The following is a 20,550-nucleotide window of genomic DNA, read 5'->3' as shown; positions in this document are numbered from 1 at the left end:
CAAAAAAATGGAAGCCTGAGTTGATTAAAGAGTAGATGCCTGGCCTCTGGACCCTGATTCAGGTGACAGCCCTGAGGAGAGAATGGTAGGTAGTAACTTGCAGGACCTACCTCAGTCACTGGAGAGAGGAAGTTTTCTAAATCAGGAAGGTGTGGGGGCATCTGGAGATATCTGTTGACTAGTGCAGAGCACTTTAACATTTATTAATGAGTTGCCAAGAGGTGCTTCAAACATGGACTAAAGGGCCTTGTCTGAACACTAGTAACTTGGAGCTGCCATAGTAGGTAGCTCCGTCTGTACAGGAGGATGTTGCATATGATAGGGATAAGGGTGAAGAAATGGAGGAGGAGAAGGAATGCTGGTTAGGACCTCTTCAGACTAGGGGTCTAGGTCTCACTTTTTGTCCTGAGATGGGGTCAGCCATGTAAGCAGGGGATGCAGAAATTGTGGGCTCAATTGAAAATAAGAGATCCTTACTCTGTAGTCTGCCTAGAGAGGAGGTTGGACAATGGAAATCCCTGCTGGTGTAGCAGTAGGTGGATATTTTTAATTACGGTATACGCTATTTCACTAACTTTTTTCCTTTTGTCATAGGGCAAGAATGGATCACCTGGATCTGCAGGAGAACCTGGCCCAGCAGGTAACCCAGTAAGTACCACAAAGAGAAGCTCATGCGGTAAGCAGTTATGTCAAGGAGAGGTGACCGATGAAGTATAGATAAAGTGGATTATGTGTAGCTGCTTACTATCCCTGAAGTGCCACGTCTGAAGATCAGTGATCTGAAAATCACTGGCTGGCCACGGCATCTCAGGGGGTTTGGCTGCGTTCCTGGAACTGAGCTGCTAGCTGGGTCATCGTTTTTTCCCAGCAAAAGTTAAGTGTTCACAGAAAAAGGAAATGATTGATTGCCCGCTATGGAAAAAAAGATTGGCATGCCTCATCTTCACTGGTAGATTTAATTTTGCCAAGCAGAGACTGTGCAGCCAGCAGAGAGTTGTCACAAGGAAGGAGAGGGCCTTGGGGATTTGGCAGACTGCCATTGAGGAGTAGCAGTGGCAGAAAAATCCTCCCCAGGCACTTGGGGAAAGAGCAGGCAGTGGGCAGTAAACCAAGATCATGAAGCAGAATGAAACCCCCCTGGGGCCATCCTGTGCAGAAGAACGGCATGGTAATGAAGAGCTGTAAGAGGGACAGTGAGGAGGATTTTATTCCTCTGTTCTGCTGCTGAAAATGGTTCAGGATTCAGCAAATCCATGCAAATGTACCTTTGTGTCCAGTAGCATCTGTTGAAATACAGGGCTATTCCCTCTGTCCACCTAGACATTACAGCTTGCTGGGCTGGTGGATTCAGATAGAAACAAAGGCATAGCAGGAGGAATCTGAAAAATTGCAGCAGGATTTCACTCTTCTTTATGGCCCTTGCAATGCCATAAAGCAACCTTGGCCTCGCCACGGACTTGTGCCCTCGGCACGTATCGCTTTGCTGCAGGGATGTCTCCTCCCAAGCGGCCGCAGAGACACAAGCAACACCTTTCTGCATGGGGAGGTGATAACTCACAGATTACAGGGGCGGTGCAGTCTCGCAGCCTTTCTGCAGCCGAGAATTAGCACCACTGCTCTTTTCTCCTTGACACAACTTCTTCTTACCTTCCTGGGACCACTGCCATTGCTTCTTACCCCGTGGATCCCCGCTGTTGCCTTTTCAACCTTCATTTCTTCTTATCGTGCCTGTTCCCAATTCCTGTTACTGCTTTTTGGCTTTCTGAGTCTTGACCAGGCCACCATGTCTTTGGGATGCCCTGTGAGTGCCAAAGGGGGGTTATTTTTTTAATCATCGTCGTGTTATCACATTACCAAGACAGTCAGTTAGTGACCCAGGGACTCACCAGGCAGCTTCCTGCACAAACACAGAACTACAGCAGTCTCTGCTCCTGAGGATTTACAGTCCAAAAATAACATAAGAGATTGAAAAAGGATAAAGTCAGATGGATGAGAAAGAGGAAACAATGAGACAGTATTGGTCAGCAGAACAGACAGTCATCTCATCAGTATCCTTCTCTGTCATTAAAATTAATCCTCTCCCTTTCATAAAGGTTATTATGGGAAGTATTTCCATGTGCTCTACAAAAATCCTTTATTTCCAACTTGTCTGGAAATGCACTAATTTCCTTCACTATGTGGTGAGATAAGCCAATGTATTATATTTATTATACTGAAAAAAAGGAGAAGCGAGAATGGTTATCATGGCAATAAGGGTTTCTTTTCCACTTTCACCATTGCTGACCTGTAATCACAAAGTAAAACCTGCCAGGAGCTTTCTCCTTTGGCATCTGCCGGGTATCAGTGCCCATCCCTCTTCACAGGGCTCATGCCTGAGCCTGAATACAGCAATGCAGCCCAGCCCCTGGCATCTCCAGGGCTGATGGCTTACCCCAAAGCCATGGGCTTTGTGCCTGCCAGGGTCCATTGGTGCTCATTTACACAAGATGGGCTTAAAATGAAGACAAGTTTCACTCTAAGAAGAAAAAAGAATACGTTAGGAATTAGAAGGTAGGGGAAAAAGGTGTGAAAGAAAAGGTTAAAAGGAGAGTAAAAGAGAAAGAGTAAAAAGAAGAGTAAAAAAAATCAGAAGTATACGTGAAATGGTTCTGTATCATGAACTGCCATTTAATCTGCCCTGCTCTGTAAGAAAAAGGGATAGTTTGGCAAAATATGACAAGAGATAACTAAAAGGCAGACTTTTTTTAAATTGAACATGAAAATAAAGGCAAAAGAGCAACTTGGTAGCTGTCTCTTGATTGTATTCTCAGATTTTAGCGTTATGGCCATCTGCACTCTTTCCCTGTTGTCGCACATCACAGCTTTTCCACTCTGCACCACCACCTTATAAGCCATGCAGTGCCAGAATCGCCACTGAACATACCTCCTGTCACTTCCATAATTGTCACTTCCTTTTCATCTTCTCGCAGGGACCCCACATAGCTCATTAATAATGCAGGTGTGTTGTTTGCAATCTGCTTTTCTAAGTGACTTTGTTCTTCCTTTCCTTGTCAGTTTTGGGAATCCTGCTGCTACAGTGAAATTTCCCAGTTCCAATGTATCTGTAAATGCATGCTTTGGAAAAGAGATGTTGGAGAAAGGGCTGCTAGTGTCTGTCTCATTTCTGTCCTAAGGGTCCTAAAGGAAATAAAGGAGAAAATGGCAGCCCAGGACTCCCGGGCTTCATAGGACCCCGAGGACCACCTGTGAGTATGTCTGGGGATTGATTAGACCCATTAATTGCCTGCTTTGAAATGCTGGACTGATGAAGGTGGAACGTAGTCATCTTTAATTGGGTAAAAAACACAGGCAGGGATCCAACAGATCAAGAAACTAAACTCTGTACTTCTAAGGGAAAATAGACTGCAAAAATAACATTTTTCTTATGGACGATCATCCATAATCTCATTTACTGGGGTGGTACCTGTCAGTCAGCCCTGATAATGTGTACATTAATCGGGCTGGTTCAATACTCTTCTTAATATGGTTATGGGGTATTTAAGTTACTGAAACTATATCTCTGCATGAACCCCAGAAGGGCTAAATAGGGAAATTTTAAGTGCTGATAATAATATAGGTACTTCTGATATTTGCTGTTCCAAGGAAAATTCCTTTGTTACCAGCAACAGAGGTACATTGCAATTAAAGCATTCACATATCTCCCAAAGTGATCTAAAATAATACCTATACATGTGAAAATATCACAGCCTTGAAATCCAATATTTTCCAAGATGAGTGAAATATGTTACATTCCACTGGAAGGATGGAAAATGTGAAAGTTAAGTAAATATTTTTGTTTCTTGCTCTTTTGTGACTTAAAATGAGTTTTAAAAGGTTTTCATGTGAATCTAACAGAACTGAATCATCCACAGGATGATTCTTTTTTTCTTTTCTTTCTTTCTCTCTTTCTTTCTTTCTTTCTTTTTATTTTATTTTATTTTTTTTTTTTTTTATGATTGGAAAGGGTGTTTCGTGATGAAAAGAGGAGAAAGAAATATTTCTCTGGAAAATTAATTTAAAGTAGCAAACGTGGTGGCCACTTAAAACTGAAGTGGCCCTAAGGAATACTCGAGTGAGTCTGATGCTGCCTAATTTGGAGCTGATGCGATCACACATCTGTGATTAGTTACATTGCTCATGCACGCATAGATAAATGCTGGCGCTGTCAAAGTTGTTATATGTGTTTCCAGATTATGGGAAAAAATACCACCTGCATGCATACATTATAGGTATGATCATGTGTGTGGATTGTAAATGGACTATAAAGGATGAATCTTTCCATTCACAGTATGGGAAAGTGGGCAGAATTTTAGCACTATCTAGTTTAATGTTTGCTTTGCTTTATCAGTGCATTTCAGGACTGCAGTGACTAAAATGCAAAGATTATATTGCCTAATTATCACATTATAAAGGCAAAGTACAGAAAAAAATCATAATAGGGTGCTTGTTATTTGATATAGTTCTGAAATACAGGCAAGATTTCAGGCTCAAGCTTGCTTTATCGCTGGCTCTATATCTATTGTCTCAGCTGGTGTAAGACAAGATGGTACCTCACCTTAAAAAATGTTATGTCCCTTACATCTTTAGACTGTTCTGGCAATAACATTGGCACAGATTAAGCTAAAACAGCCCAAGTAAAGTTTACGAAGCTTTGTGAAACATAAGAAAAAGGAATAAAATGTATTCAAAGCAGGAACACACTTTCAATGAAACATCCATCCTGATCTCAGCTACTTTGGTAGAAATTACGTCCTTTTATTTACAGAGATTTACACGGTATGCAGCTTTACTAAGCAGCTTTCTAAATAGTAGGATGTGTCTTTCCAGGAATGTCCTATAGCAGTAGGATAAGGATAAATCATCCAAACCTGCTGCTGTGTAGCAGAAAACTTGTACTCTAAACAGAAAGCTAGAGTCATGGTTATTAGGTAGGGTCTTCCTTCCACCTCCTTGCAGTTCTGTACTAAATTCACTCTCTGTGTCTCAGGGAGAACCAGGAGAGAAAGGCCCTCCCGGAAAAGAGGTAAGTGAAATTCCCGGTTGTTTCTAAGTAGGGCTGGTGTCTTGGGAAAAAAAAAAAAAAAACCATGAAGGATGCTACCTGGGTTGCAACAAATTGATTTTTTTTCTTGAATTGTTGATATTTGTGAGTAAACTGGGAGCTCTCAGGAATCTATGGGTATGTCAGGGAAATAAATTTTCTTTAGGTCACAAGAATCATTGCGAAGGCATACACTTGATTATTTACTGATATTATGGATAGTTCTTTCATGCTCACCCTTCTTTTTTTGCAGGGTGCACCAGGGAAACCAGGTGGAATTGGCTCCAGAGGAGAGAGGGTAGGTTGGAGAATATTATTAGTTATTTCATTATGTTGAAATAGAGAGCTATTTTGAGTTAGGGGTTGAGGAAGAGGTGATTCAAGAGTGAAGAGCAGTCTGTAGAGATCTGCCGTACTCCCCACCCTCCCAGCCCTCTCTTTAATCATTCTCCATCAGTAATAGTTTGTGGATCATTTGTAATGCACCAGATGTTGTGTTCAGTAACTTTGCCAGCTCAGCTGTTTGTGTTTCGCTGTGCTTGGAAATTTTGCAAGTTTGCCTCTTATTTTGTGGTGGTAATGTCGGCTTTTTCACTTAGGGAGAGCCTGGCACCAAAGGCGAAAAAGGCCCTCAAGGAGAAAAAGGCCCTCCAGGTGATCCTGGGATACCTGGTCATAAAGGCCATCCAGGACTGATGGGTCCCCATGGACCCCCAGGAGACACTGGGCAAGTTGGACCTCCCGGTCCTCCAGGACAGCCAGGATTTCCAGGACCAAGGGTAAGATTGCCAAGAAGGGTTTTGTACAGTAATTTTACCGCCTCAGTGTGTGACCAGAAAAGTACCTTAGATAACAGTAAAACTGGTAGAAACCAGACCAAGTGTGTGTTATAATGGTGAAGAAGGATTTTTATTTCCTGTCTCTTGAGACAGAAAAGAGAGCTAGAGCATATCCCAGGGAAATGCTGGGGGGGTGTTGGACTGAAATTCAGGAGAGCTGAACAATCCAGACCTATAGACAGGGCAGCCAGTCCCTGACACCTTATACCCCTAAAAACCTAAATCAGGTCGTGTGACTATGGCCATGGGTCTGGAGTCTGAAAAACCTTCTTTCTATACGGCTGTTAATGCGTAGCATTGCATACGGAGGTCTTATGCCTTCCTCTGCTGCTGGTTGTTATGACAGACAAAATGCTGAGCCGTGAAAAGGTCACCGCTCTATTCCTGGAAATCCTGAAGTCAGCTCATCAGAATTCATAAAATCCTATTTTTGTTTGATACTCTTTTTTTTTTTTTTTTTTTTTCCCTAACGGGAAACAATCTCGCTACTGAGAGTGCCTGAGGGTAATGTATGTAGAAGAATGAGAAAAACTACCAACACTAGCAAAGCTGCTATGCCCATCCTGAGGATGAATTAGAGGGTACCTCGGAGGGGAATAAAGAGTCAAATAATCTCTGATGTAAAAGCTGGGTAAATTTTAGACAAAACATTTCTTTGTGTGTCTCAACGACATAGAGATTTGATGAAATGCAGTGATGATTATGGAGACTAATGCAACTAATACAGTTAAAGCTTGAAAAGATGATTTGTAAGCCTTCAAAGTATGTTCCACAATCATGTTTACTTACTGGGGTATTCACTAACAGCCATCATAAATGGTTAGTACTTAATGACAAAATTGTTTCTTTTGTCGCTGACAAACACATCTTTTTCTCATGCAAAATTTGTGCTGGGAAGCAGGCAGTAAATAGACCAACTCTGTACTTACCAGCAATGTTATTGGTTAAAATTGAAATGTCTCTTCGCGATTTAATAAAATCTACATTTCTTAATGAAGAGTAACTTCTGATTCAGAAGACCTCACAAGGTTTTTATAAACATAGAGGACACAGACTGCATCCTTGTATGTTAAAAGGACAGGTGTGAGGGAAAAGTAACGCTTTCATGTGAATAGCTCATACACACAAAAAAAAGCAGCCTTTATATTGACCAGAAGTATTTTCAAAACTGGCAAAAATTCAAATAATAATTTTAGCCAAAATGTATTTTAAGTGAAATGTCTCACTTTATGATTTACAAAGGAAAACATTTTATCTTCCAGGTTCAAAATGTTTTATTTTTTACATATAGCTACACATTTTCTTTTGAGTTTATGCAAAGACAAGAGTCTGGTTAGCCTAAAAGCACTTTTTTTATTATCTTGGAAAAACACAACCTAAAAAAATTCTCCTTTCACCTACCAAAAATGTTTTCATTGTTTTTTCAGTTGCATCATCCAGAGTTGTTGTTCACATAGCTTTGAGTTTTGACAGCTGTTACAGCTGTTCAACAGCAATGTCACACAAAAGAGCAGAGAGAGGGCATGACAGATACTGTCCCTTGGAGGCTGGGTAGGGGACCGAGGCCAGGCAGCCACATCCCATCTCCCTTCAACTGCCTGAAATTGGGCAGAATCTTGCACTTGTTTGGAAGAATGGGTATCATATGTGTAAATTGGCTTCTGTTCCCTGAGAGAGGGCCTGTTGGTGGGCGATGCATCAGTATGAGTGTTTACAGCAAATCTACATACCCACCTTAAGTAGCCTGTGGACACGTGTGCTTCCCCTATATAATGATTAGAGTTGGAAGTGACCTTAAAGATCACCTAGTTCCAACCTCCCTTCCATGGACAGGGATACCTACCACCAGACCAGGTTGCTCCAAGCCCCATCCAGCCCGGCCTTGAACACTTCCAGAGATGGGGCATCCATGGCTTCTCTGGGCAACCTGTTCCAGTGTCTCACCATCCTGACAGTAAAGAATTTCTTCCTAATATCTAATCTAGATTTACCCTCTTTCAGTTTAAAACCATTACCCTAGTAGACTTCCAACTATGATTCAGTAGGGCAGAGGATGTCTCCTGATTCAATTTCTACTACTTCTCCTCTGACTGTGTATAGGAGGGAGATTTTCTCTGGGAAGGAGACAGGGACAGTATCCCAACTATTCCCTCTGACAGGCTCCCTGCTTACACTGCTGAGCCCATGGCCTGCCAGCAGGTTGGGAATTGTGGATGTTTTGAGTCCCTTTATGTTCTTCTTTCAGGTAGTCCCTGCAGCCCTGCGCATGCTGTGGGTGATGAAATGCAACCCACTAAACCCTTTGTGGAGGGTTTAATTTGCACATCCCCTGGCTGTGATTATGATGTCTTGTTATTGCTGTGATTATTACTCTCTAGGGGGAACCCCCATCTCTAGACACTTTGAGAAGGCTCATCCAAGAGGAGTTAGCCAAGCAGCTAGATGGTAAGTAATCGGCTCTGGGAATCCAGAAGATATATATAAGAATATGAAAGATACTTTACATAGCTGTGATGGCACCTTAACCTCTCCTGCTTATGGAGGGCAATGTTGCAATATGCCTGCCTGGAAGGAGTAATGTGTAAAATAAAATGTGCTCAGCAAGCTTTACCATTATTCAAGCTTGATGTTCCCGGCAATAACACAGGGGCTTTCTCCCTTCTTCAGCCCAAGGCCATTGTCTGTGCTAAGCACCTTGTGGCTTTTTGCTACCAAAACAGCTTTGCTGCAGAGACTCATTCCTGCAGATGCCTGGGCTGAGATCGTAGGAAAAGAGAAGATACAAATTCAGAGTAATTTGGGGCCCTGGAAGAGAAAGTAAACAGAGTGGGAGCCCACAGAAGGACTATGGGCTCTGGTAAACTTGCTTTTGAGGTCCCAGCTGGAGGAGAATGGCTGCGACAGTACGAGGAGAGGGATGGGGAGCGGGTGTGGGCTGCTGCTTCGCCCAAAATACGTGAATTGCAGACCACTACTGACCTCATCTACAGTGAAATGCAGAGCTGTAGTGCTTCTCACACTGCTCTTGGAGCAGCTGACACATAGCTGCAGGCATTTTCCTCCATGCTTAAGATCATGGTTCAATGGAGTGATTTATTTGAAGGATTTTATTTACCCACTCTCAGACTTAAAACTCCATGCCAATCTAAAAGCGTTCAAAATTTTTGATCAATGAAGAGAAGATAGAAAACCCTTCTGCCTCTATTCGGTAGGATGTTTTTGTGATGCTGAGTATGTCTTAAGAGCTCTCTAGGCTGTTCAGGGTCTTCATATGGAAGTGCCAAGCAAATATGCCTGCTTGGAAATTGAAGAATCTGCTGAAGCAGGGAGCTGTCTTAGTTCCTGACTTCACAGCCAAAGATGGGTACATTAGCTTTAACACCACGTGTGTAACCACCCAGGACAAGAAATGTAAGCTTTCTCCCTACAGAGCAGCCATGTAGCATCTCGCTCTGTGTAGCAGAAGCAGTGGAAATAGACTCTCCTTTTCAGAACAGCAATGATTCCAGTTTGACAGAAATCCACCAGCTGCACATCTAAAGGAAAGGACATTTCAGATCCTGGTGCGCAAGGAGCAGAGGTTGAGAGAATTGTTTAAGGATGAAATTTAGGTGAGAGTTAAAGCTACTGAGAAATTAGGTTTAAATAGTATCAAGAGTGTCAGAGGGGCACCACCATGGCTTATGGGGAAGGATTGTGTGGGGACAAGAAACATGTGGCCCTGAAAAACTGATCTGTGACAATACTTGGACTTTACTGAGCCACTGATTCTGGCTCTCCATGTCTTGAAGCACTGACCTTCTAGTCTAACAAACTCATTTTCCTCTCTTCACAGCAAAGTTAGCTTATCTCCTGGCTGAGTTACAGCCTGCACAGGTAAAAGCATCCCATGGTAGACCAGGACCTCCTGGTCCCCCTGGGAAGGAAGGACTCCCAGGAAGAACTGGCCTTCCAGGAGAGCCTGGACAGCCTGGACAGCCTGGGTCTGAAGGGCCACCTGGACCAATTGGTCCCAAAGGTAAGTGAAGCTTGGTGTGTTTGGGAAGTTGGATAAAGGGATGTGTCCACCACACTTTGATGTCCACCTCCTCTGTTAGTAGCATCTAAGTGGTCCTCAAAATGCATGTGTTAGAAACAATCTGTTGAACCAGAAGTGGTGAATGTGACCAGCAATTGCTGACATGTTCCACCTCTGTCCAGAATTGAAGTAGGGTGATTTTTCATTCCCACTTAACATCCCATCTCAAAGGACTGGCCAAAATTAGGAACTATTTTTAGCAAATATGTTGCTTTCAGTGGGGATACCACCTATGGTGGTATTCTTTGCTTCTGTAGATCATGCTCATAAATTCATTATTTTTCTTTCCCTCTCTACAGGAGAAAGAGGAGCAAAGGGTGAGAAAGGAGACACTGGTGTTGGCCAACGAGGGGAAATAGGTCCTCCAGGAATTCCAGGTGTGTTTATTCAGAACACCCCACAAAACCCCACATCACTCAAAACCACTACAAGGACACAGGTCTCTGCTGTACAGATAGACGACCAGGATAACATAAATACAGCATACATGATTTCTGTAGAAAGTGGCCCAAAGGGAAGAAATGTATTATTAACATCACATCTGGCCACCTTTGTTTCCTCAGCCTGTTTGACAGGCGTTATGATCCATTTCAGTAAGAGCTAGGTTAACTGACCTTTGGGACAAATCCAAAGTGAAGCTTTAATTACTAGATACACTGTGAAGTGTCCTCTATGCTCTTGCCAGAATCTTGTTGTGACCAAGCTGAACCCAGAGGTCCTGGCAGTTTCAGATATTATAAAAGGTCATATCCAACATGTGTGCCTCAGGCATACAGCTCATGATGGCAAAGAAGCAGCAAATGTATTTTGTTTCTAATTTGAAATTAGGAGCCATTAATCAGTTTTGCCTTCACCCTGCCTTGTTGGAGAAGGAAACTATGGGAAGCCTTCATATCTCCATGGTGTGCATTTGGCATTCTGGCCCTGCATTGCCTTAAAATAACAATGGACACACTGTTCTTCATAAGAATGAGTTATCTCCCAAAGTCGTCTCTTGCCTCAAGCTTTCCCATCCTCACCTCCTCTCAATGAGGACTGTATGTCATTGGTTGGCTTGTGCAGCTGCACCACTTTAGCAACCTGGTGACAGAGGAAGAACAGCAATAGCACACAGTTGTGCAGCCCAAGGATGCCACAGAGGGTGGAAATCTTGCATTCAGATGAGATACGCTTGCCACATCCTTGTAGATACAAGCCAGCCAGGCCCCAGTCTGTGCAAGCTGACGTTTGCACCCAGGTTAGCAGCAAAACCACTCATCAAGGGTGTTTTGTTTTTATTTTAGGCCTCCCAGGGGAGCCTGGTTATGCCAAAGATGGGATGCCAGGACCACCTGGCCCTCAAGGCGAAGCTGGGGTACCTGGTCTCGCAGGCCCTCAGGGACCTCCAGGAGCCAACGGGCAGTGCGACCCCTCTCAGTGCGCTTACTATGCAAGCCTGGCTGCCAGACCCGCCAACATCAAGGGGCCCTAGTGTGCAGGGGGTACCCCCAGACTTGTTTTTAAAACTTGAATTCATCATGCCTGCCAAGAGCTCTCAGATGTCTTCAACTGGGTTTCTTTCGTGGGAGGCCTTCTAAAGCCAACAAATGCTGCCGGTCGGTCAGATTATTTTTATGAATTATAATTATTATTATTATTATCTTTGATGTGATATGTGAATTTGGTTTTGTTTTCTCTAACATCAGGGTATATTACGACATTAAAAATAAGTGGTTTTTTCCTCTTTTGAAGAGCATACAGTATCGATGCATTGTGTAGCTGTTTATGCAAAACCATTCCAATGCCAAAATTTTTGTCTGTTACCTGGTTAATTCTTTCCAAAGCTTTACCCCTCACCCTTGAAAGAGAAATCAAATCCTTCATTGTGCAGTCCAGGGCATTAACTGTGCCCGTGAGACACGGGCTGATTGCAGGGTTGTTGGTGCTATCTGCCATCCACATGGAGGGGAGGAAGGCAACGCCATGCCAGAGCTGGGGAAGGGGGTTCCATTATATTCAGCTCAAAATGGACAGACAGTTATGAATAGCCAGTGTGCGTTTCCCAGAAATTCCCTGTTAAATTTAACGTTCTTCTGCCCATAAGTGAATCTGTATCCTATAGGAATTACTTTTTATGGGACCATGTCAGATCTCACAGTAAGGTCTGAAGAGACCGCAGAGATGATCTAAACCTCCTCACTGCTCCCTGTGGAAGAACTTCAGTACTCTGAGGGTTTGGTCCTACCAGGTGGAGCTCAGCTTCCTTCTGTCAGGGAGATGCCTCTGCAGAAAGCCGCGATGCTGTCCTCTGGCAGCTCAGGGATGCCAAATCCCCTTTTCATTGTCAGCGCACACACAGCTCCCTACCACTGCTTCACCCCAAAATCAGCCAGAGCAGCATAGAAAGTCACATGGCATTAAAAATCTCAGGAAGCCAAGTGTGACCCAACTTGACCATTTTGGATGTTCCACTATGATTATAACTTGGCAGGGTTGTGTTTTAGAGGGTAGGTGAGAAGTTGCAGGCTGGTCTGGGAGAAGGTTGATCTCTCATGAAAGGGTCAGAACAAAGAGTTCTTCAGAAACCCAAAGAAAATTTTGTTTGAGGGTGAAAGCAAAAAGTCAGACACTGTCCATTTTTCCCTGTCAGCTAATTGCCAAAATCAACTTGAGAATGCAAAGAGAAAATAAAGAGGGGATGGAGTCTCAAAAGACCTTCACAATAGGTCATTTGTGAGTTTAACCCTCTGACCAAGGCAATCCCACCCACAAAGGTGCAGATCTGAGAGGTGATCAGGCCTCAAACATATGTGCTAGCCAGCAGAGCAGCTGCAGTTTCAAAACTCTTCTGCACAAAGCAGTTTGTATTGAGAGATTGGAGTAATGAACCTGACACGGGCACCAAGTGCTGAATGTGTCTGGAAATCTCATCAGGTCTTTTGGAGATGGAAGAGAGGCACCCTGCCCTGCTGGCACGTTCACCATATGGCATGGTGCTTCCAAGCTGGCTAAGCTGAACATATCCCACAGGTGTCTATAACCACCCCAGAATCAGCTCCCACCACTAAAGCCCAGAGATAACCATGTGCCAGCCTTGGAGTCTTTTTCTCACCCAGTAGCAGATAAAATTTGCCTCTGCTTTACTGAAAGATGAAATGAAATAACATGTTCACATGCCAAGGTTAAACAAAGTCTTTACTGTGTAGCTCTCAGTGGTGCTATTTTTGCTATTTCCTATGCAAATAAACTCTTTGATTTGATTTTACTGTGTTTCTTGCTATGGAAAGACTAATCAAAGTGAAAATGTCATGAAGTGAAAAGCTTATGCTTTTAAGTAACTCTCAATGGTATATCTGTTACTGTTCTGCATCTTAGGTCAGCTTGCTGTATTTCAGTATTCAGCAAGCATGTTGATCACATTCTATTTAACAGCACCATTTTCCCTAGTCCAGGTTGAGCTTTCATCCCTCCAGCAGTGAGGTAGAACGTCTTTTCTACACAAGAGATACCTCCCAACACGGCACGAGCCGTCATTTTGAAGAAATGCAGTGGCAAGGAGCAGGTTTTACAACGGTCAATCACATTAAACCGGGCCTTGTTAATGGGACATTTAATTCCTGTCATGATGGTGACTCCTCAACCTCTGTAGATCATCTCTCATCATGTGTGCCTGCTTGTGCCATGCATGGCATAGACTTTAATACACTCCAGGGCACCATGTGAAGGGTAGATACATAGCAACCTTCTGTTTAACAAATTTCAGGGTCTTTCACCCCTGTGAGATGGTGCACTGATATCTTGTTGCAGGAGATCTAGGAGGTTTTTTGGATAACCCTTTTCCTCTGCATGTCAGTTGGAGCGGTTGCCAAGAGTCTGTATTAGTAACATGAAGGACACATCTGTATCTTTAATAGCAATTAAAACATCTGCAAGGGTTAGGCACAGACTACAGCTCTGCAACTTCTCCACCCAGAAGAGGGGACGCAGCCTAATTCTCTTTGCTCCAGCATATGGTTGTCTGTTCAGTCTGTTCCTGGAGACACCCCAGACTGTCTCTGTGCCCTAAATTCAGTGGGTGTCGTTTCCCTGCTTTTTCTTAAACCTTGTTTTGTCTCCAGCCAGTTAAATGGCATAATCTGTCACTAGTGAGAGGAGTACAAGACACATGCTGCAGACCCAGATCAAGACCTGTGTTGAAAGCCACCTTGTTTCTACGGGTATAGTCGCCCAAGGGAGGCTTCTACAGCTGCCATCTCTTACTGAAGCAAGCCCTCTGTGGATCCACCAGCAATAAAAGGTAAGAAAGGAGGATGCATTTGCAGGATTTCTGCCCTGCGTGCCCAAACACCAAAAGCTGCAACAGTTTTTGCCTCGGTCTGTTCACGGGTATTTGCATTCTTTGGAAAGGTGGCCTGAGATTGCTTTCCAAATTAGGTCTGCCATCTGGGCAGATGGTAAACCTACAACTACAGCCCTGGGCATGGTCAGAAGCTGCCCTCCAGAAAAGGCAGATGCCTCCGTGCCTGAGCCAGGTGACTGTGCGTGATGGAAGGTGACAGGTAGACATATATTGTCTGTCCAGCATCTTGCCAGGTGACCACGCAGGCAGGAGGTGGCAGATAGGACAGGGACGTGCTGATGGCCTCTCCCCTAACTGCTCTTGAATAAAGGGGACAGTGGCTTTTGCAACTCAGTGTTTCTGTCTCTCCAAACAAGCAGTTGGTGCATGACCATAAAGTCCGTTCACTGGGTCTGAGGTTTAAACCCAGGAACACGCTGATACATTTGTTGATATTTTTTTTTTGGCTGGTCCTGTGGTAAGAGAGAACATACTGTTAAAATTGCATTAGAGAGCCAGATAATGTATTATTTATATATTTTAAAAAGTGCTAATGATACATGGGTTTTATGGCATCACTGTGGGTTGTTCCTTTTTCTTTTTTTTAAATCAAGTGTGTAAATTATTGCAATTACAGCAAACAGACCATTATTCCATTAAAATTTTTGTTTGTCAAATAAGCAAACTAGAAAAACAAAACAAAGCAAGAGGATCACTTGGGGAAAATATTTTTTCTGTTAAATTATTTAACAATTTATACTTGTTTTCTAAACAGTTTTGAATTAGCTGCTTCTTGGAAGCTGTAGCAGGGAGTGGATTATTTTCCTTCTTTGCCACTTGTGAGTAGCTCTCCTCAGTCTAACCTTGTGATGCTGTTTTCCTGAGCTTTTTCCCACCTCTTGTTGTTAATATGGGATAATTAAACTGTGTAAGGCTGAAGTCTATTCTAGATGTTTGTTTGGAGATGTGTAATCAAAGCAAGACTACTCTGTTCAGAACTAAATCAAATGTGTGTGGGTTTTTTTTCCAGAGAAACACCAAAAATGCTGTAGAAGCTTGGGTCCAAAATGTAAAATAACAAGAAAGCTCTGTGTTCTAACTGGCTGGGACATGGACATGGCTTTTATATTCTAGGCAATTAAAAAAAAATATAAAATTACATTAAAAAAAAAGAAAATAGAGTTTATTGATGGACCAGACTTTTAATGTGGAAACTGGCCAAGCTCCGCCCTGCTACAGATTGCCCTTTGGCCGCTTCTGGAGCTGGAGCCTAGGCATGGCTGGGTGTCACCATCTGACAATGTCTTGGGTACCAGAGGTGCTGGCAGGGGACTGGCAGGTATGATGTAGGGGAGTGTTTCCAGATCTGCAGTGGATGACCCTAGGGAGGAGTATGTATCACATGAAATGATGTAAGATGTTTATGTCTAGGCACCTGAATCCCATGCTCAGTCTCTCTCAGTGGGATTCAGTCAGGCCATGGCAGCTGCACCTTGGTGGTTCCAATGTGAACTGGAGAGCCTGGAGAGTGGTTCAGCTTATCCTAAAGTAGTTGACTGAAGCACTCTGGGCTGGGTTGCCTCCACTAACTAGGTCTTCATGGATAAAAGATCTTCTGGTAGCTGTCTTTATCCTCCACCACTACTGACTCATGTTTCCCCTGAGTTGGTGTGGGATTATACGCGTTACAGATGATGAGGTGTTGGGTGTTATGTAAGTAGCAGCCAGAAAACTCAGAGGGAGAGGAACAAGGTTATGGCATGAACCTGTGCTGTTCTCATGCCAGGGAATAACAGGAAATTTTTTTTTAAATGACTGCACTAACTCAACAGTAAATACACAGACTGAAAGAAACCCACTACTACATCTTTCAGCCTCCATGAGTTGGAGTCCAGTGCTGCTGAGGGTTAAGGTTGCTGCTCCATCGCCTGGGGAGGAAGAGCAGCACAAGGACAGAGCCAGCCCGCAGCTGAAGGCAGGCTCCTGCCCCAATCTGCAGCCCTGCATAGGGGTGAGAATCCATCAAAGACCATGAGGAGTTCTCCTTGCTGCTGTCTCTGCAGAGCCAGTGCTGCTGGGCAAAAGTCTCTGCATCAGCCACCCAATTGGGTCCTACATCCCAATTTGAGCATCTGTCTGAGGTTCTTACGGTAAGAAGGGTGTATCAGAGTCTGGAATTTCCTTTCAACACCTTTGTAAATGCTGAAGTTGAATTAAGAAAGCCTGCTTAGCTTCATCAGTCTGGATTAAACCTGGAAGTTATAAACCTAGATTTTTGTCTTCTGACTTGTGAAATGGGAACAACTGATTAGACAAGCATGAAGACATGAAGAGCAGGAGACTGGTTTTCAGTATTGCTTTACAAAGCAGATTTTCGCTGTAGTGGCTAACTTCTGAATACCTTGCATAGCTTTACTCAAGAATATTGATGCTGGCAATATTCTCATTGGAGTTTGTCTGAATTGAGGACGGATCATCTAGGGATCTCTAGGGAGATCACATGTTGAAAATATGGGCTCCTTCTTATTATTTTACATTTTGGATCATGAACCTTATGTAGAAAGCACAAGGGAACAATTTGACAGAGTGATATTAATCATACTCTGACGTTCCTGATGAGCCAGTGATCAGCATCAGGAAGAAGGATGTCCTGCAAGATGGAGCAGAAAAGAACCTGCCACCTTGGAAAATCCAAGGTCAAATTCCAGGTGTGAAAAAGTGCAACAGGAGAACAGTGCCCAACATCACAAAAATCTCTCTCTCTGACAACTGCTTTGGCTCTGCATGATGTTCTGTCTGAAAGACTTGGGGTTTGATTTGAAGAGATAAGCACGTTTAAGCAGAAGGCAGAACACACGGCAACTCGGTTTATTTCACAGGACAGACGTATTTGACAATGTGTTCTTAGAAACACATTTTTCCCCTTGGTAATGCAGGAGATGGCTTTTGTCCAAGTCTGAAATTACTCTCATTGCAATAACTTCTTCAGCACTTTCTTGATGGGAGTTGAGTTTAACTTTGAGTCTTATTTTTATGGTTAATTGTGAGGTCTGTCATTTCTGGTAGGCAACTTTCCCTTGCAAGTGTAAATCTCCCTTTTCCTTGGCTGCTGTATTCACTCAGCACCATCCTTGTCTGAGGAGATCAGAACTGAGCAGGGTGGGAAATCATAGCTGATGTACCCCCCCTTCACAAGACCTGGCTTGGTAGACCCGCTTACACCATACCTCTGACACATTGTCTTCTACTTTTGGTAGCCTGTGGGAGGCTGTGGAGACCCCCTCTCCTTGAAAAGCTTTTGAAATGGTTACCCTAAGCATTTTTTAGTGGAAAGCCTTATGGATTAGAGAATGACGTAAAGGAGATGGGTTTTCTCAGCCTGAGCTTCAAACCCACAATTTTCTCCTCCCAGGAAAATGCCTTGCTCTCTACATCACATACTGTGCTGAGTGGCTTGGGATAAACCTGGCATTTTTCATGTCTTTTATGCCAGCGAGGAATAAAAATTTGCTTTTAAATATGCCAGAACAAGTGCAGTGCCAGAAAGTCAGTATCTCTGTGGTGCAGGAGTTCATAAGCTCAGCAAGAGGGAGAAGGACTTCCAGATTTCAAAATTGATTCTTTATTGTGTTTGCTGAATGTTAAAGGCACAAACTGACCTGAGGACAGGTTCCCAGCTCCCAAGCCACCAGCTGTGAGTCTGTCTTCTTCTTGTCCCATTTACTGTGTCCTTTATCTGGTCCTGTGTACCATGTGTTTTATCTACCCGGCCTTACTGCTTTCATTGCAACACTCTGAGAGTGACCAAAGTGAATTCCTCAGATGAATGCACCCTGGGTGCTCCCAGAGGGAGTCCTACACACAAACAAGGATCTGAACCAATCTGCTGAAAAGCACAGGCACAGTACTGCTGCTTCACTTTCTGAACACCGACAGATATTTGCCACCAGCTCACTGGCTGCAACCAGGAGAGGCAACGTCATAGCCCAGGAGCTAGGTCTTGTGTATGCTGTAGAACTGAAAGGGAAACACCTGGTCAAGTGAGAACACCAGGTGTTTACTCAGTGGGATGTATCTGAGCAACCCAAACACTCTGTGTGTGCGTTGGTAACGTGCCTTGCAGAGAGGAAAGTTGACGGAGGTCCTCAATCCACCAAGAACCTCAGAGGTTGCCCGTGGAGTTTGCAACAAACCGTCAGTGGCTGTTTCAGTTCAACTGGCCACGGTCCTGTGGGACAATGGATGCAGCCACCTCCTTTGGATGTGCCTTTTCAGGCCCGATTCTACTCTGGAGGTACCTTACAGAGCACGATCCAAAGTATGAAGGGAAGAAGAAACTCAAGATCTCAGGCAGGGAGCTGCCATCAGTTCCTGTGCAGGTCTTCAGCTTGGACCAGCTGCAAGTCCTGGAGATGAGCCCAGAAAGAGAGAGCTGCTTGAGGTACCGGATGGAGCTGCTCCCCCCAGAGATCAGCCGCCTGAGGAACCTAACCTGCCTCTATGTGGACTCCAACAACCTGAAGAAAATCCCTGCTGAAATTGGCACCTTGAGTCACTTGGAGAGGCTCACTCTAAGCAACAACAGCCTGAGCTCACTGCCCCCAGAAATGGGGGCCCTGCAGAGGCTGCACAGCCTCCACCTGGCCAACAACAGCCTCACCGAGCTGCCTGCACCCCTCTGCCAGCTGAGGAGCCTCACCTTTCTGGATGTGAGTGACAACAAAATAGGCACGATCCCCCCCAGCATTCGGCATCTGGAGAAACTGGAAACGTTGCTATTGCTCTTCAACTCACTGGAGAGCCTGCCCGAGGATGTCTGTCTGTTAAGGAACCTGCACACACTTTGGTTGGGAAACAATCATCTACGGTCCCTTCCAGCAAGCTTTGGGGAGCTGGTGAACCTGGACTGGGGATGCAATTACTGTTCGTGCAACTTTGAGGGGAATCCACTGGAAAGTCCTCCCCCTGAAGTCTGCAGCAGAGGCCCAGAAGAGATCAGAGATTATTTCTTGTCCTTTCATAGGGCACAGAGAGACTAGACAACTGGTGCCAGTCCTCCTGAAGTGACTGAGATGGACTTAGTCTGTGCAAATTAACTGCACAAACAAAATGGGTTTCAGATGGAAAAGAGCTTCCTCTCTGCTGTAAGGTGATTTGTCTGGCGGTCTTTTCTTTTGACACTAGTATTGAACGGTGGTGTATACCTTTCAAAAATTCATTCGGGGACAACTATAATCTTTTTTGTTATTTACAGTTGCGTACATCTATCTCAGGAAATGTTGCAGACAAACATTCACTCTGAGAAAAGGAGCAATAGCTAGTCTGAGAGGACAGAGTCAGGTAGACAACTGGTGGTGTGAAAGCAGCAATAATCCTTACTGTTTGTTTGCACACTGTGTTGGTGTTTGAGCCTGGACTTGAAGTAGATGCAGGCTGAGATTTCTGGAAGGGTTTAAGGACACACAGACTTGTGGATTTGGCTTTGCTTCAGGTAGTGCAGAATCTCACTACTTTCCATGGTATTTTACGTCCGACACACAGGTGGAATCAGCTCAACCTTCTCTCTGGCTCTGGATAAGAACCAACCTGTGTCTAGGTCCCACAAGGTACCACAGAAGTGACGTCTCCATTGCTTTGGAAGGACACGGCACATTTATTACTCAGCTTCTCCTGAAGAGCAGTTTCAACACAGGGCTGTCACGCTTTCTGGAGGCAGCATGGACCCGGAGTTGATGTGCCAGTCCATCCAGAGCAGAGCTCAGTGATACTGGAGCTTGGGGATGGACACGGGTAACCCAGATTTAGAGCATGCAGCACTAGCAAAAAGGTTTCTGCTTCTACTGAGTCTGGGAAAGTGTTCCGAGATATTAAAATATGAGTATGCAAAATTCCTGCAAGGGAACATTTCTGAGAATTCCTGTCTATAATCATAAAAGGCTTCATTAGTGTTACATTATGGGAATTTGCTGAGACTCCTTTCTGTTTCATTTTGCTCTCTCTTCCCCTTAGCCTCTCATCAGCATTTTCCTCCCACCTCTCCTTAGCTTTGCCCTTTTTGTTTTCTCTGTGGCTACTCCCTCTGACATTATCTTTGTGTTTCATTATTTTCTCATCAAAAGCCTCTCATTCCCTTAAAAATGCTTTTCTTTGCCCTCTGTCTCCTTTGTTTCCTATTTCTCCTTTGGCCAATGTATGGAAAGCTGCAGCTTTGTGTCTTTCCTGGAAAGAAGGGCTG

The 20,550-nt window shown here is 44.0% G+C and overlaps 2 protein-coding genes across 2 annotated transcripts in view; both read left to right on the top strand.

Annotated features, from left to right (window-relative positions):
- Positions 1-11,468, top strand: part of COL22A1 (collagen type XXII alpha 1 chain) — a 199,071-nt gene extending 187,603 nt beyond the window's left edge. Inside the window, exons 55-63 of the mRNA XM_074145482.1 lie at positions 595-648; positions 3,174-3,245; positions 5,027-5,062; positions 5,334-5,378; positions 5,680-5,859; positions 8,298-8,364; positions 9,755-9,937; positions 10,297-10,374; positions 11,281-11,468. Of these exons, the coding sequence (XP_074001583.1) occupies positions 595-648; positions 3,174-3,245; positions 5,027-5,062; positions 5,334-5,378; positions 5,680-5,859; positions 8,298-8,364; positions 9,755-9,937; positions 10,297-10,374; positions 11,281-11,468 (903 nt within the window). The remainder of the gene's footprint in view (positions 1-594; positions 649-3,173; positions 3,246-5,026; positions 5,063-5,333; positions 5,379-5,679; positions 5,860-8,297; positions 8,365-9,754; positions 9,938-10,296; positions 10,375-11,280) is intronic.
- A 7,085-nt stretch (positions 11,469-18,553) lies between these two features.
- Positions 18,554-19,354, top strand: LOC141462742 (uncharacterized). Its single transcript, XM_074144727.1, has one exon. The coding sequence runs from the start codon at positions 18,554-18,556 to the stop codon at positions 19,352-19,354; it is 801 nt and encodes a 266-aa protein (XP_074000828.1).
- The last annotated feature ends 1,196 nt before the right edge of the window (positions 19,355-20,550 follow it).

The sequence above is a fragment of the Numenius arquata genome, chromosome 3, assembly GCF_964106895.1.
Source record: "Numenius arquata chromosome 3, bNumArq3.hap1.1, whole genome shotgun sequence".
NCBI lineage: Eukaryota > Metazoa > Chordata > Aves > Charadriiformes > Scolopacidae > Numenius > Numenius arquata.
The sequence above is the reverse complement of the archived record's forward strand: the minus strand, read 5'-3'. Positions and strand labels throughout refer to the sequence as shown.